This window comes from Salvelinus fontinalis, chromosome 24 (genome assembly GCF_029448725.1).
Source record: "Salvelinus fontinalis isolate EN_2023a chromosome 24, ASM2944872v1, whole genome shotgun sequence".
Lineage (NCBI taxonomy): Eukaryota > Metazoa > Chordata > Actinopteri > Salmoniformes > Salmonidae > Salvelinus > Salvelinus fontinalis.
The window spans coordinates 2,372,553-2,390,092 of NC_074688.1; the positions used below are offsets into that span (position 1 = coordinate 2,372,553).

Below are 17,540 nucleotides of genomic sequence, written 5' to 3' on the forward strand. Positions count from 1 at the left end.
AACGTGCTTTGGGCATGCTGCAAAAAGGCATGATGACGGCAGATGTGGCCAGGGCAATAAATTGCAATGTCCGTACTGTGAGACACCTAAGACAGTGCTACAGGGAGACAGGGCGGACAGCTGATTGTCCTCGCAGTGGCAGACCATGTGTAACAACACCTGCACAGGAACGGTACATCCGAACATCACACCTGCGGGACAGGTACAAGATGGCAACAACAACTGCCCGAGTTACACCAGGAACACACAATCCCTCCATCAGTGCTCAGACTGTCCGCAATAGGCTGAGAGAGGCTCGATTGAGGGCTTGTAGGCCTGTTGTAAGGCAGGTCCTCACCAGACATCACTGGAATCACGTCGCCACAAACCCACCGTCGCTGGACCAGACAGGACTGGCAAAGTGCTCTTCACTGACAAAGGTTTTGGTTTCGTGGTTTTGTCTCACAAGGGGTGATAGTTGGATTCGCGTTTATCGTCGAATGAATGAGCATTGCACCAAAGCCTGTACTCTGGAGAGGGATCGATTTGGAGATGGAGGGTCCGTGATGGTCTGGGACGGTGTCTCACAGCATCATCGGACTGAGCATGTTGTCATTGCAGGCAATCTCAACACTGTGCGTTACAGGGAAGACATCCTCCTCCCTCATGTGGTACTCTTCCTGCAGGTTCATCCTGACATGACCCTCCAGCATGACAATGCCACCAGCCATACTGCTTGTTCTGTGTGTGATTTCCTGCAAGACAGGAATGTCAGTGTTCTGCCATGGCCAGCGAGAGCCCAGATCTCAATCCCATTGAGCACATCTGGGACCTGTTGGATTGGAGGGTGAGGGCTAGGGCCATTCCCCCCAGAAATGTCCGGGAACTTGCAGGTGCCTTGGTGGAACAGTGGGGTAACATCTCACAGCAAGATCTGGCAAATCTGGTGCAGTCCATGAGGAGGAGATGCACTGCAGTACTTAATGCAGCTGGTGGCCACACCAGATGCTGACTGTTACTTTTGATTTTGACCCGCCTTGGTTCAGGGACACATTATTCCATTTCTTTTAGTCACATGTCTGTGGAACTTGTTCAGTTTATGTCTCAGTTGTTGAATCTTGTTATGTTCATTCAAATATTTACACGTTAAGTTTGCTGAAAATAAACGCAGTTGACAGTGAGAGGACGTTTCTTTTTTTGCTGAGTTTATATATACACACATGTATCATGATTGTGTTAGACTGGAATGAACTGAAGTATTTATTTAACTATGTGCTTATCTCTTCACGCTGCTTCATATAGTATATTTGTGGGGGGGGGGGGGGGGGGGGGGGGGGGGGGGGGGGACTGAACTGGAAGATTATAATTCCTGGAACATGAAGTGAGATCACTGCCAACCCAAAAAAGTAATTATATTATTCAGTTAAGGACTGAGCAGGTACACCGAAAGAGACACATTTCTCTAGTAGTAATTGATTGATTGGATTTGTATAGTGCTTTACATATTAAAGGGCGGAACTCACCTCTTCCACCACCAATGTGTAGCACCCATTTGGGTGATGCACAGCAACCATTTTGTGCCAGAACACTCACACAGCATCTATCATGGTGGAGAGGTGAGGAGTGATATATGCCAATTGGGAATCAGGGGGATGATTAGGTGGCCATGATTGAATGGGGCCAGGTTGAGAATTTGGCCAAGACACCGGGGTTATCACCCATATTCTTACGATAAGTGCAATGGAATTTTCTATGACCACAGAGTCAGGACTCCCGTTTAACGATTCATTTGAAAGACTAGTCTAGTCACAGTTCTCTAGTAGTCCACACATTTGCTGCATGGTTAGAGTGGGGGGGATACTGCTGCTCAATATGGGTACAGTAAGCACAATGCAAAGCCTCAAACTCACTGCAGTCTGTCCTGAGAAAGGATTAGTCCTGTTATTTGCCTTCTCCTCAGTCTTACAGTCATGACTTTTACCTGTCCATGTCACTGAACATTGTTAGAAACACAGAGCTGAAAAATACATCTCATCACACCATCATGTGACCTTGAGCTGGCGCCCAAACGACCCCTGGGGAGGTCAGGGGTTAGAGCGGTGATCTGTCTGGGTCCTCTGGGATTGGATTCAGTAAGGGTGGTGGTGAGTTGCTCTCCAGGGGGGGAGACGCTGTGGAGGTTTGATGTTTGGCTCTGTGTCGCAGCTCAGTGGACAGATTCTCCTTTTCAAGTAGGACGACAACCTTACCCAAAGCCTGCAACATACACGGTGTGAAACAAAAAGAAAGCAAAGGGTGGATTCATTGACTCTGAAAAATTTGCTTATAATTTTCTTCATATCATAGGATACAATGACTTTATATACATGGGAATTCATTTTCTGAGGTTAGCCAACAAAATACTTAACCAATGCACTATAATACAACATAATAATGCAGTACAAACATGCAGCGTGCTAGTCACTCGGAATTCCGTACTTGCTAACTGGTCGAACACCGCTTGTGTATAACTACAACCAGTTAGCAATTTATACATTTCAGAGTTTCCTAGTTCCGACTAGCACGTGTACGCGGCATATGTATTGTAGCCCACATGTCCTTTGTCACACTGTTCAACAGCCCAGTCATGGCTCTACCAATAGGGCGTTAGGGGTGGAGCCCCAGTAGATTTAATGTTCCAAAATATACCGTAGTCCAGTGGTATTCATACTTTTTCAACAGGAGCCAATTTTCTTCTTGTGACTCCACCCCAAATCTAATGACACAACTTTAAAATCAGTACATTTCAATTTTACATCAACATTCATTTATCAAAATTAAGAGAACTAAATACATTTACTCAATCAAATAAATTGTAAATGATCTTTCTAAAAAAAGTTTATATTGTCCAATACAATAATCTGTACTCTTAAATATATATTTTTTATAAATATGGTGGCCCCACTGCAATTCCAACTTTGAATACTATGCGTAATCAATCGGGCTGTCCTGACCAGCCTGACTCACTGTGGCAACATTTATGTTTTTTATAAATAAAAATGTATCTTATCTTTAACTATGAATTGTTGAAAAGGGACTCATAAATAATTATTTCACTGTTAGCCTACACCTGTTGACTAAGAAGCATGTGACAAATTAATTTGAGCGGTCTTCGCTCTGTGCAGTGATGTGGGAAGCATTTTTTATTTTTCTGATGCTTGCGCCATGCGACCTGTCACCTTATTGGTCCACACAACTTCAGTCCCGCCTCTATTGTAATGTCATTGGTTAGGTGTGTCTCATTCTGACCGATCCAGTGTAGAGTCTTGCGCGTCTATACTTTTCTTCTGCAAATGATCGCTCATGGATGGTTATAGATCTTTTTGGGGCTTCTGACCGGGAGTCGGGATAGAAAATTGAGCATGCATCAGTCAATTCATTTTAATGTCATTCTGTTTTAAATCTGGCTCACAGTGCAGCTTAGGTTCTGGGATATTTTGTCGCATCTGACTGTTCCTTCTTAAAATTCCTTTGCATCAGTTTAGAGAGAGTGACAGCTTGGTGAAAAAGTTCTGTCATGGGTGTATCACAAAGCATGAACAAATGAATTAGCCAGCTAAAGTTATTTTGATAAACATTCAGAAATACTTTGGTCAAATTAACTAGTAACCTTTGATAAGGTAGAGTAAGCTAGCTAGAACTAGTAACATGCCCATTTATATCTGAGCTAATATTTCAGAATATTTAGGAAAGTAAACTGGCTAGCCATCTCATCCTACTTTGTGATATCCACTAGTTATCCCGAGTAAGATCATTGGTTTTCATTTGTTGCGTCTGTGCTTAATCTGTTTTCCCTTCATCAATCAATCAGTCACCAGCCAATCAGTGACCGCTACAGCAAGGCATGTTTCAACTTTTATGTTGAGAAATTATGTGTATAGTAAAGTTGTTTCGATGATTAATAATGAGGAAGAAAATACACTATCTAATTGGTAGAAGAGTCAGCTGGGGTTATCATTGGTTAAAAAAAGAAGACAAAATTACCCTGTGAATAATATAGAGATTTGATTGGTTAATCGGTTGGTTGATTGATCGATTGACTGACAGGTATCTAGAAAGAGGTACAGGGGTTCTCACCTCGTTCTCAGCCAGGGCCTCCTTGGCCATGTAGTGCTCCCTCTTAATTTTGATCTCCACATCCTCAGGTATATCAGGGACCATGAAGTCAATCAAACGACCGATGAAGAACACAACATGCTGAGCAAAGAGAAAGGGAAAAAAGAAAAAGAGCGAAGATGGACCAGGAAAGGAGACACATTATAAGCATACAGTGCATTCGGAAAGTATTCAGACCCCTTGACTTTTTCCATATTTTGTTACGTTACAGCCTTATTCTAAAATGGATTAAATTGTTTTTTCCCCCCTCAATCTACAGACAATACCCCATAATGACAAAGCAAAAACTGTTTTTTTTATGTTTGGAAATTGATTAAAAAAAGAACTGAAAAATCAAGTATTCAGACCCTTTACTCAGTACTTTGTTGAAGCACATTTGGCAGTGATTACAGCCTCGTGTCTTCATGGGTATGACGCTAAAAGCTTGGAACACCTGTATTTGGGGTGTGTCTCCCATTCTTCTCTGCAGATCTGCTCATCTCTGTCAGGTGGGATGGCTGGGCCACTCCCAAAGCCACTCCTGCCTTGTCTTGGCAGTGTGCTTAGAAGGTTGGAAGGTTGATCCTTCGCCCTAGTCTAAGGTTCTGAGCACTGTGGAGCAGGTTATCATCAAGGATCTCTCTGTACTTTGCTCCGTTCATCTTTCCCTCAATTTCCCTTGATCCTGACTAGTCGCCCAGTCCCTGCCACTGAAAAACATCCCCACAGCATGATGCTGCCACCACCATGTTTCACCGTAGGGATGGTGCCAGATTTTCTTCCAGATGTGATGCTTGGCATTCAGGACAAAAAGTTAAATCTTGGTTTCATCAGAGCTGAGATTCTTGTTTATCATGGTCTCAGAATTCTTTAGGTGCCTTTTGGCAAACTCCAAGCGGGATGTCATGTGCCTTTTACTGAGGAGTGGCTTCTGTCTGGCCACTCTACCATAAAGGCCTGATTGGTGGAGTGCTGCAGAGATGGTTGTGCTTCTGGAAGGTTCTCCTATCTCCACAGAGGAACTCTGTAGCACTGTCAGAGTGACCATCGGGTTCTTGGTCACCTCCCAGACCAAGGCCCTTCTCCCCCGATTCCTCAGTTTGGTCGAGCAGCCAGCTCTAGGAAGAGTGTTATTGGTTCAAAACTTGGAGGCCACTGTGTTCTTAAGGACCTTCAATGCTGAAGAAATGTTTTGGTACCCTTCCCCAGATCTGTGCCCCGACACAATCCTGTCTCGGAGCTCTACGGACAATTCCTTCAACCTCACGGCTTGGTTTTTGCTCTGACATGCACTGCCAACTGTGGGAGTGCATGTCTGCCAACCTTATGCATGTCTGCCAACTGCCAACCTTATATAGACAGGTGTGTGCCTTTCCAAATCATGTCCAATGAATTGAATTTACCACAGGTGGACTCCAATCTAGTTGTAGAAACATCTTAAGGATGATCAATGGAAACTGGATGCACCTGAGCTCAATTTCAAGTCTCATAGCATATGGTATCTGTTTTAAATTTTTTATACATTTGCAAAAATAAAAAAATAAACTGTTTATTGTTTGTCGTATTGGAGTATTGTGTGTAGATTTATCAGGGAAAAATCAATTTAATCAATTTTAGAACAAGGCTGCAACGTAACAAAATGTGGAAAAAGTCAAGGGGTCTGAATACTTTCTGAATGCACTGTATATGAACATTGTAACAAGCCTGTAAGCTTACTCAGATGCAATGTGTTGACTAGCCACAGTATAAAAATGAAACACCCTTCGGTTTTAAACCAATCAGTGGCAGTGCACACATTCTCAGAGCACACGACAAGGCACCTCAATCTCAATTCTCCAACATCCCTCAGCTCCTTAACAAAAATGCATTCACAGATAGACCTATAAACACTGAATTGGTCAATGAATTGCATTGAATCTGTACTGCAAAAGTCGTCCACATAATGACATAGCTCAACTCAACGGAACTTGCCTCAAAAATGATGACAAAGGCCAGCCGGCAAGCCAGAAGGTGGAAGTACTCCGGTCGAAAATGCCCATTTCTGTCCCTGTATCCTCGATATCTAAAGAAAAAAATGAACAAAGAAATGCAAGATGACAATGCCAGTTGTAGAGTAATAGGAACAAAAAAATAACAACATTCACGAAATGCATATATACATTCATGGGTGATTATGAGTGTGTCTCTACCTGCATTGCGTGTTGTTGGCGTTAAAGTTGCTTGGGGAAGTACCCAGGGTGAAGTTAACATAACCCTTAAGGTTTCCATCATTGTTGTAGCGGTAGTAGAGGCGAGGCAGGAAGTCAGAAGTGAAAGCTATCAGGAAGGCCTGGCAGAGAGGCAGGAGTCTTCATTAAATCAAGCACACTTATAACATCACACAGACTCACACACACACACACATAGTACACTTACATTACTAATGACAGCAAAGTAGGTGATGACTTGCAGGATGTCCAGCCAGATTCCAATGTCCTGAGCCCTTTCCGCTACGGGCCGTCTGTACTGACACACAAACTTCTGCGCGTCCAGACGCACCTCTACCCAGTTATTGATCAGGGCAAACAGCGGGGCAAGTGGACATGCCGCTACAAAGATGGTAATGAAGCCAAACTGCAGCACTGCAAAGAGGGGGGCAGTCAGCAGTCACCTTCTGCTTGTGTTGGGGTATGTTAAATGCATCTGTAATCTGAGCCATGTAGTAATGTACAATTCTGTTAAATTAACTAAATGATGGATAAGCAGAATATAGTGAAAATATTCTAAAATAATTTGTTAATTTGTCTATGTCATGGAAAGAGCAAGTGTTCTTAATGTTTTGTACACAGTATTTATACCCCTTGAATTTTTCCCCATTTTGTTGTGTTACAGCCTGAATTTAAAATGAATTAAATTAGATTTGTTTTGTCACTGGCCTAAAGACAATATCAAAGTGGAATTGTGTTTTTAAAAATAAATAAAAAATAAAAAGTTGAAATGTTTGGACTCAATACAGTTGTCGGAAGTTTACATACACCTTAGCTAAATACATTTAAACTCAGTTTTTCACAATTCCTGACATTTAATCTTAGTAAAAATTCCCTGTTTTAGGCCAGTTAGGATCACCACTTTATTTTAAGAATGTGAAATGTCAGAATAATAGTAGAGATATTTATTTAATATTTTATTTCTTTCATCACAATCCCAGTGGGTCAGAAGTTTACATACACTCAATTAGTATTTGGTAGCATTGCCTTTAAATTGTTTAACTTGGGTCAAACGATTCGGGTAGCCTTCCACAAGCTTCCCACAATAAGTTGGGTGAATTTTGGCCCATTCCTCTTGACAGAGCTGGTGGAACTGAGTCAGGTTTGTAGGCCTCCATGCACGCACACACATTTTCAGTTCTGCCCTCAAATTATCTACAGGATTTCGCTAGTATTTTTGCATCACAACATTGAACTGTAAGGGGCCTCCTTTTTTTTAGATAGACTGGGTCTTTATATTTACCATCTGGGTCTTGTTTTAATAATAGAGAAATCAGACCTTCCTGCTGAGTACCTGATAGACTACCATTTCTATAGGAGTAGTTAAAACAATCTAACAATGGAGCTTTTAGTATTTAAAAAAATTGTTGACATACCTCTACCGGTATCCCATCAAGCCCTGGGGTTTTTCCAGACTGAAATGATTTAATAGCCTCATTTTTTATATGATTTGGAAAGAATTCCTTACCACAATCTTCATTCAGTGGGAAAGGATGAGACGGAAAAGAGAACATCTGCCTAAAGTAATTTGCTTCCTCTTTTAAAATCATCATTCGGAGAATCAGAGATGACTCCGTCTTCAGTAATGAGTTTCTGCAAATTATTTTTGTTAGCGTTCCTGTATTGGAGATTCAGGAAGAATTTTGTGCATTTTCTCCATATTCCATCCAGTTTGCTTTATTTTTGTAATAGATTACATTAGATCGTTCTTGAATAAGTTCCTCGAGTTCTTTTTGTTTTTCCTATAACTTGTTTTGTATCTCTGTTGTATCGTTTTTATTGCTATCTACCTGTACTATTAGTTCATGGATTTCCCTTGTTAGTCTTGTCTCTTTAGCCAGAAACTGCTTTTTTATTATTGATGAATATTGAATTGAATGACCCCTGAAGGTACATTTAAAGGAATCCAAACAATAAGAGGATTTGCTGAACCTATATTATACTGGAAAAATTCAGATATATAAGTTGTCCTACATTACAGTAAACTTTGATTAAATTTCCAATATTCCCGTCCATGTGGAAAATGTATAAGAGTTATGTGAAGGCCAATTAGATGATGATCCGATGGCATGTCTCCTATTAAAACTTTTTTAACCTTTGATGCAAGAGAGAAAGAGACAAGAAAGTAGTCAAGACGACTAGCTTGATTAAGTCTCCTCCATGTATATCTCACTAGGTTGTTTTTTAAAATATAAATATCCACTATTTCTAATATGTCCATAATATCTGTGATTTTCTTAAGGGCACGGTGATGATAGTTTGTAGAGTGATTACCTTTACGGTACATTGAGGTACTTAACACTGTGTTATAGTCTCCTACCATAATTATTTGATCATTTGTTGCCTGTAAGTTCAATAAATTGGTATAAATGTTTTCGAAGAAGTGTGGATCATCCTGATTTGGACCACATAGATTAATGAGCCAAATAAATTTTTCGTCCACTTTCATATTCAAAAGGATCCACCTTCCTTGCGAATCATTCCTGACTATTTGCCCATTCAGATCGAAATTGTTGTAAAATAATATCATCACACTTTTTGAGTTCCTTTGTCCATGACAGACTATTATTTCACCACCCCATTCCCTTTTCCACACATCTTAATCTAAGGAGTTTCCTGTAAACAGTATGTTATATTCCTTTTCTTTTAGCCATGTAAAGACTGATCTTTTTTAAAGATTTGCTATACCGTTATACAGTAGGTGACATGTAGGTGACATGTCCATGATAGCTATCTAATAACAATTTTTATGCTACAGTAGGTAATGGTTTGGCTTATCATGTTCATGTCTATGTAGAAGGAAGTGGCGAGGACTCAGGGACAGGTATCAGAGAGAGAGAAGAGCAGAGAAAGAGAAGAGTTCTGGGTCAGCAGCTTTAGGCCAGCAGCCCTGGCGCTTCTGCCACAATCTTTCTTTTCTGGATCCATTTATTGTGCCTAGGGCAACGAGTGGCAATTTCACAGCCAGACCCTCTACTACGTCATCTGCAAGTGCGACCACCACCTCCACCGGTGCAGCGACACCCTCTACAATGTCTACATCATCCACATGTATGACCACCACTGGTGCAGCCATGGAAGATGATGAAATGGAGGAAGCACCTCTGGATCTATGAACACCTGAGATTATTATGAACCTCACGGAAGTGACCACTGAGGACCTCGTTGAACAGGATGTGGCCGTGGAGACAAACGACGAGAAAAACAGGGAGAGAAACAAAGAGGAACAATGTCACACCAGGCGTCATCGGAGGTACCAGCCCCCAGAGCCACCCAACTCATTTCAGCAGAGGCCCCTCCAAGCCGTCGAGAGGAATGCAGCCCAACCTGATGCTCACAGGAAGGAGGATGAAGAGACCCTCTTTGCCATGAGCCTGGTGCCAACCCTGAAGAGGCTGCCTCAGCAAAGAAAAGCAGCAGTCAAGGTTCAAATGTATCAGCTGCTTTTCAAAGCCGAGTTCAATGGTACTTTTTTTTTTCTCTCCACATCACAGGTAGTGTCATAAGTGTTGCGACAGTGAAGTAATGTAGGTCATTTTTACAGTAAACCTATTCGGATAATTGGTATTTTAGATCAAAGAATTAATATGAGGCAAATGTATAGATGTTGTTTCTGGGTTGAAAATATCTTGAAACAGTTTGCTGTCTAAATATTTGTTGTCATATTCATCTTTTGATCTGAAATACAAATTCCATGAGTAAACAGCAAGAATCACGAACTTTACCACACTGTTCCAATATTTATGCCACTAACTACACTATACAAGCAGTATTTAGTTCACATAAATCTCAACTTTTATGGTGTTATATTATGTAAATCTTGTATGTGTTGTTTTCTCTTCCCTTCCACCAATTTAGCCGACCAGCTCACAGGAAGGACAGGAAGAGGACAGGAAGAGGACAGGAAGAGGACAGGAAGAGGACAGGAAGAGGACAGGAAGAGGACAGGAAGAGGACAGGAAGAGGAGTTGTCTGGTTGTTGTTTTGACCTCTCTCATTGTACCTTTCCTTTTACACACGTCAGTTCCCTTTAAATCCAGTCAATTCATAAAGTAATTTGTTTCTAAAGTCTTAGGATAGCACTCATTACTAGTGTTACATAGATTTCTGAATTGACAGAATTGAAACTCACCCACCGGAGAATTCACAGATGCTCTTGTTGGTCACTTACAAGACTAAAGGTGAAAATAGTTAATTTAAAACTACTTGAAAACAAGGGTGTTGAATCTTTTTGTAAAGTTTGACAAATTTTGACAATTTGTTTGTTTAGCTGTGTTATGGCTGCACATTATATCATTTTTTCCAGAGACAGAAACACACACACACACACACCTCTCCTCATCTGTCCAGGTGACATCAGGTAGGTGACCAGGTCACAGATAAATCTGCGATAATGGAGAATTTCTAAAATTAGTAGCTTGTTCAACCTCTCTTTCGTATCGTCTGAGATCCCCAAAGATTGGAACGCTGCCGCGGTCATCCCCCTCTTCAAAGGGGGAGACACTCTAGACCCAAACTGCTACAGATCTATATCTATTCTACCCTGCCTTTCTAAGGTCTTGGAAAGGCAAGTTAACAAACAGATCACCGACCATTTCGAATCCCACCGTACCTTCTCCGCTATGCAATCTGGTTTCTGAGCTGGTCACGGGTGCACCTCAGCCACGCTCAAGGTCCTAAACGATATCATTACCGCCATCGATAAGAGACAATACTGTGCAGCTGTATTCATCGACCTGGCAAGGCTTTCGACTCTGTCAATCACCATATTCTTATCGGCAGACTCAACAGCCTTGGTTTCTCAAATGACTGCCTAGCCTGGTTCGCCAACTACTTCTCTGACAGAGTTCAGTGTGTCAAATCGGAGGGCCTGTTGTCCGGACCTCTGGCAGTCTCTATGGGGGTGCCACAGGGTTAAATCCTCGGGCCGACACTTTTCTCTGTATATATCAATGATGTCGCTCTTGCTCCTGGTGATTCTCTGATCCACATCTAAGCAAACGACACCATTCTGTATAAATCTGGCCCTTCTTTGGACAATGCGTTAACTAACCTCCAGACGAGCTTCAATGCCATACAACTCTCCTTCCGTGGCCTCCAACTGCTCTTAAATGCAAGCAAAACTAAATGCATGCTCTTCAACCGATTGCTGCCCACACCTACCCACCCGTCCAGCATCACCACTCTGGACGGTTCTGACTAAGAATATGTGGACAACTACAAATACATAGGTGTCTGGTTTGTCACGATCGTCTTGATGAGGAAGAGTGGACCAAGGCGCAGCGTGATAATGATACATCTTCCTTTTATTAGAGAGAAGATGAACATGAACGAAACACTTATACAAAACTAACAAAACAATAAACGACCGTGAAGCTACAAACGAAAGTGCACACACAAGCTACTAACGTTTAGACATAGACAATTACCCACAACAGCCTAATGCCTATGGCTGCCTTAAATATGGCTCCCAATCAGAGACAATGATAGACAGCTGTCTCTGATTGAGAACCATTCAGGCAACCATAGACATACCTAGACACCTACACTAAACACAACCCCATAAACTCTACCAAAACCCCTTAGACACTACAACCACCCAAGACGAGACAAATACACACAAACATCCCATGTCACACCCTGACCTAACTAAAATAATACAGAAAACATGTCACGATCGTGTGGAGGATTGATGGACCAAAACGCAGCTTTAGGAAAATAAGCCATCTCCTTTTTATTGAAGAAGAAGGCAAACGAAACAAACACACTTACGAACTAAACAAAACAAGAAAACGATCGTGAAGCTAAACAACGATGTGCACACACAGGCTACAAACGTATCACATAGACAACGCTAGACACATGTACTCAACACAAACCCATATACTACACCCAACAACCCCTTTACCATAGAAACACCCAAAACCAACAAAACACAAACATTCCCCATGTCACACCCTGACCTAACTAAAATAATAAAGAAAACAAAGAATACTAAGGCCAGGGCGTGACATAACCCCCCCCTTAAGGTGCGAACTCCGGGCGCACCATTAACCAGTCTAGGGGAGGGTCTGGGTGGGCTTCCATCCACGGTGGCGGCTCCGGCTCTGGTCGTGGTCCCCACGTCACCACAGTCCCTAACCGCCTCCTTAGCTTCCTCCAAAAGACCCCCCTCCACATTAACCCCACTGCATTAAGGGGCAGTTCCGGACTAAGGGGCAGCTCCGGACTAAGGGGAAGTACCAGGGTAAGGGGCAGTACCAGGGTCAGGGGCAGCTCCGAACTAAGGGGCAGTACCAGGGTAAGGGACAGCACCAGGCTGAGGGACTGCAGCTCCGGACTGAGGGACTGCAGCTCCGGACTGAGGGACGGCCCATGGCTGGCTGACGGATCTGGCTGCTCATGGCTAGCTGACGGATCTGGCTGCTCATGGCTAGCTGACGGATCTGGCTGCTCATGGCTGGCTGACGGATCTGGCTGCTCATGGCTGGCTGACGGATCTGGCTGCTCATGGCTGGCTGACGGATCTGGCTGCTCATGGCTGGCTGACGGATCTGGCTGCTCATGGCTGGCTGACGGATCTGGCTGCTCATGGCTGGCTGACGGATCTGGCTGCTCATGGCTGGCTGACGGATCTGGCTGCTCATGGCTGGCTGACGGATCTGGCTGCTCATGGCTGGCTGACGGATCTGGCTGCTCATGGCTGGCTGACGGATCTGGCTGCTCATGGCTGGCTGACGGATCTGGCTGCTCATGGCTAGCTGACGGATCTGGCTGCTCATGGCTAGCTGACGGATCTGGCTGCTCATGGCTAGCTGACTGATCTGGCTGCTCATGGCTGGCTGACGGATCTGGCTGCTCATGGCTAGCTGACGGATCTGGCTGCTCATGGCTAGCTGACGGATCTGGCTGCTCATGGCTAGCTGACGGATCTGGCTGCTCATGGCTAACTGACGGATCTGGCTGCTCATGGCTGACTGACGGATCTGGCTGCTCATGGCAGGACGGCTCTGGCTGGTCATGGCAGGACGGCTCTGGCTGGTCATGGCAGGACGGCTCTGGCTGGTCATGGCAGGACGGCTCTGGCTGGTCATGGCAGGACGGCTCTGGCTGGTCATGGCAGGACGGCTCTGGCGCTAGGCAGACGGCAGACTCTGGCCGGCTGAGACGCACTATAGGCCTGGTGCGTGGTACCGGAACTGGAGGTACCGGGCTGAAGACACGCACCATAGGGCGAGTGCGGGGAACAGGAACTGGGCACACTGGACTCTCGTGGCGCACTCTAGGCCTGGTGCGTGGCACCGGAACTGGAGGTACCGGGCTGGAGGCACGCACCTCAGGGCGAGTGCGGGGAACAGGAACTGGGCACACTGGACTCTCGTGGCGCACTCTAGGCCTGGTGCGTGGTACCGGAACTGGAGGTACCGGGCTGGAGACACGCACCATAGGGAGAGTGCGTGGAAGAGGAACAGGGCTCTGGAGATGCACTGGAAGCCTGGTGCGTGGTGTAGGCACTGGTGGTACTGAGCTGGGGTGGGAAGGTGGCGCCGGATATACCGGACCGTGAAGGAGGACACGTGCTCTTGAGCACCGAGCCTCCACAACCTTACCAGGTTGAATGGTCCCCGTAGCCCTGCCAGTGCGGCGAGGTGGAATAGCCCGCACTGGCCTATGCAGGCGAACCGGGGACACCACCTGTAAGGCTGGTGCCATGTACGCCGGCCCGAGGAGACGTACTGGAGACCAGATACGTTGGGCCGGCTTCATGGCACTCGGCTCGATGCCCAACCTAGCCCTCCCAGTGCGGCAAGGTGGAATAGCCCGCACTGGGCTAAGCACGCGTACTGGGGACACCGTGCGCTTTACCGCATAACACGGTGTCTGACCAGTACGACGCCCTCTTACTCCACGGCAAGCCCGGGGAGTTGGCTCAGGTATCCAACCCGGCTTCGCCACACTCCCCTTTAGCCCCCCCCCCAAGAAATTTTTGGGTGAGCCTCTCGGGCTTCCAGCCTCTCATACGTGCTGCCTCCTCATACCAGCGCTCCTGGGCTGTGGCTGCCTTCTTCACCTCCCGCGAGCGACGATTCACACCAACCTTAGCCCAGGGTCCTTCTCCGTTGAATATTTGTTCCCAACTCCATTCCTCTTCTCTCCATTGCTTTAGTTCCTTTTCTCTCTCCTCAATCCGCTTGGTCCTGTTGTGGTGGGTGTTTCTGTAAAGGCAGTCAATGTTGTTCTCCTCCTCAAACGAGGAGGAGCATGGATAGGACCAAGATGCGGATTGAGGGAAATAAGCCATCTTTTAATGAAAACAGCAAACAAGACACTACAAAACTACAAAACAACAAACGTGACTAACCTTCAACCGTCCATGTGTGGACACAGGAACAAACACCCACAAAACCCCAGTGAAACCCTGGCTGCCTTAGTATGACTCTCAATTAGAGACAAACGATACACACCTGTCTCTAATTGAGAATCATACCAGGCCGAACACAAAAACCAACCTAGAAATACAAAACATAGACTGCCCACCCAAAAGGCGGTGGCCCGTTCCTGTAGGTTCATGCTCTACAACATCCGCAGAGTACGACCCTGCCTCACACAGGAAGCGGCGCAGGTCCTAATCCAGGCACTTGTCATCTCCCGTCTGGATTACTGCAACTCGCTGTTGGCTGGGCTCCCTGCCTGTGCCATCAAACCCCTACAACTCATCCAGAACGCCGCAGCCCGTCTGGTGTTCAACCTTCCCAAGTTCTCTCACGTCACCCCGCTCCTCCGCTCTCTCCACTGGCTTCCAGTTGAAGCTCGCATCCGCTACAAGACCATGGTGCTTGCCTACGGAGCTGTGAGGGGAACGGCACCTCAGTACCTTCAGGCTCTGATCAGGCCCTACACCCAAACAAGGGCACTGCGTTCATCCACCTCTGGCCTGCTCGCCTCCCTACCACTGAGGAAGTACAGTTCCCGCTCAGCCCAGTCAAAACTGTTCGCTGCTCTGGCACCCCAATGGTGGAACAAACTCCCTCACGACGCCAGGACAGCGGAGTCAATCACCACCTGAAACCCCACCTCTTCAAGGAATACCTAGGATAAAGCAATCCTTCTGCCCCCCCCCCTTAAAAGATTTAGATGCACTATTGTAAAGTGGCTGTTCCACTGGATGTCATTAGGTGAATGCACCAATTTGTAAGTCGCTCTGGATAAGAGCGTCTGCTAAATGACTTAAATGTAATGTAAATGTAAAACACACGCCCTGACCAAAAACACATACAAAAACAACATAAAACAGGTCAGGACCGTTACAGAACCCCCCCCTTCATTTAGGTGGTGTTAGTGGGAGGGTGGTCATTGGGAGGGGGATAAAGAAGCGGGGATTGACTATGGTGGGGTGGGGACCTCGCCCTCAGCCTGAGCCACCACCGTGGTCAACTGCCCACCCAGACCCTCCCCTGGACTTTGTGCTGGTGCGCCCGGCGTTCGCACCTTGAGGGGGGGGTTCTGTAACGGTCCTGACCTGTTTTATGTTGTTTTTGTATGTGTTTTTGGTCAGGGCGTGTGTTTTGGGTGGGCAGTCTATGTTTTGTATTTCTAGGTTGGTTTTTGTGTTCGGCCTGGTATGATTCTCAATTAGAGACAGGTGTGTATGGTTTGTCTCTAATTGATAGTCATACTAAGGCAGCCAGGGTTTCACTGGGGTTTTGTGGGTGTTTGTTCCTGTGTCCACACATGGACGGTTGAAGGTTAGTCACGTTTGTTGTTTTGTAGTTTTGTAGTGTCTTGTTTGCTGTTTTCATTAAAAGATGGCTTATTTCCCTCAATCCGCATCTTGGTCCTATCCATGCTCCTCCTCGTTTGAGGAGGAGAACAACATTGACTGCCTTTACAAAACAAAGATAACTAAGGCCAGGGCGTGACATGGTTAGACTGTAAACTCTCCTTCCAGACTCACATTAAGCATCTCCAATCCAAAATTAAATCTAGAATCGGCTTCCTATTTCGCAACAAAGCTTCCTTCACTCATGCTGCCAAACATACCCTCGTAAAACTGACTATCCTACCGATCCTTGACTTCGGCGATGTCATTTACAAAATAGCCTCCAACACTCTACTCAGCAAATTGGATGTAGTCTATCACAGTGCGATCCATTTTGTCACCAAAGCCCCACATACTACCCACCACTGCGACCTGCATGCTCTTGTTGGCTGGCCCTCGCTTCATATCCGTTGCCAAACCCACTGGCTCCAGGTCATCTATAAGTCTTTGCTAGGTAAAGCCCCGCCTTATCTCAGCTCAGCGTCGTCCATGTTAGGGAGGGTTTAGCCGGGGTAGGCTGCCATTGTAAAATATGAATTTGTACTTAATTGACTTGCCTAGTTAAATAAAGAATTTTAAAAATGAAGAAAAACGATACACAATACAGTAATTGAGTACATTGACACATCAAGTGGTTTGTGATGATGTGATGTGACGATCTGGCTCAGTTAAATGTAAAAGGAATGAATAGACCATTTCAGTTTTCACAAAAATAGTGCACTGGGCCTTTACTGGTCCTTTTTTCTGCATCCCCAAAACTATTTCCTGCGGCTATGCCTGTTTACAACAAGGCACTAATGTAACACAGCAAAAAATGTGCCAAATCAATTAACGGTTTGGGGCAAATCCAATAGAACACATTACTGAGTACCACTCTCCATATTTTCAAGAATAGTGGTGGCTGCATCATGTTATGGGTATTCTTGTACTCAGAGGGAGTTTTTCAGAATAAAAAATTAATTGAATGGAGCTAAGCACAGGCAAAACCTTAAAGGAAAATCTATAATAACCTAAAACACAAGGCCAAATTTACACTGCTTACCAAGAAGACAGTGAATGTTCCTGAGTGGCTGTTACAGTTTGAAATCTACTCGAAAATTTATTGCAAGATCTGAAAATGGTTGTATAGCAATGATAAACAACCAATTTAACAGATCTCGAAGAATTCTGAAAAGATGTTGCACAATCCAGGTGTGGAAAGCTCTTATGAGCTGTAATCGCTGCCAAATGTGCTTCTGCAAAGTATTGACTGTGTGAATACTTATGTAAAATAGTTATTTCTGTATTTCATTTGCAATACAAACATCTTTTCACTTTGTAATTATGGAGTATTGTGTGTGATGGGTGAGAAGATGGGTGAG

At 44.8% G+C, this 17,540-nt stretch overlaps 1 protein-coding gene across 1 annotated transcript in view; it reads right to left on the reverse strand.

Annotated features, from left to right (window-relative positions):
* Positions 1-1,326: 1,326 nt before the first annotated feature.
* ano7 (anoctamin 7) overlaps positions 1,327-17,540 on the reverse strand; it is a 45,637-nt gene continuing 29,423 nt past the window's right edge. The window contains exons 19-23 of the mRNA XM_055879373.1: positions 6,529-6,734; positions 6,303-6,442; positions 6,085-6,175; positions 4,096-4,215; positions 1,327-2,235 (exon numbers count right to left, since the gene is read on the reverse strand). Coding sequence (XP_055735348.1) covers positions 2,071-2,235; positions 4,096-4,215; positions 6,085-6,175; positions 6,303-6,442; positions 6,529-6,734 — 722 coding nt within the window. The 3' untranslated portion in view covers positions 1,327-2,070. The remainder of the gene's footprint in view (positions 2,236-4,095; positions 4,216-6,084; positions 6,176-6,302; positions 6,443-6,528; positions 6,735-17,540) is intronic.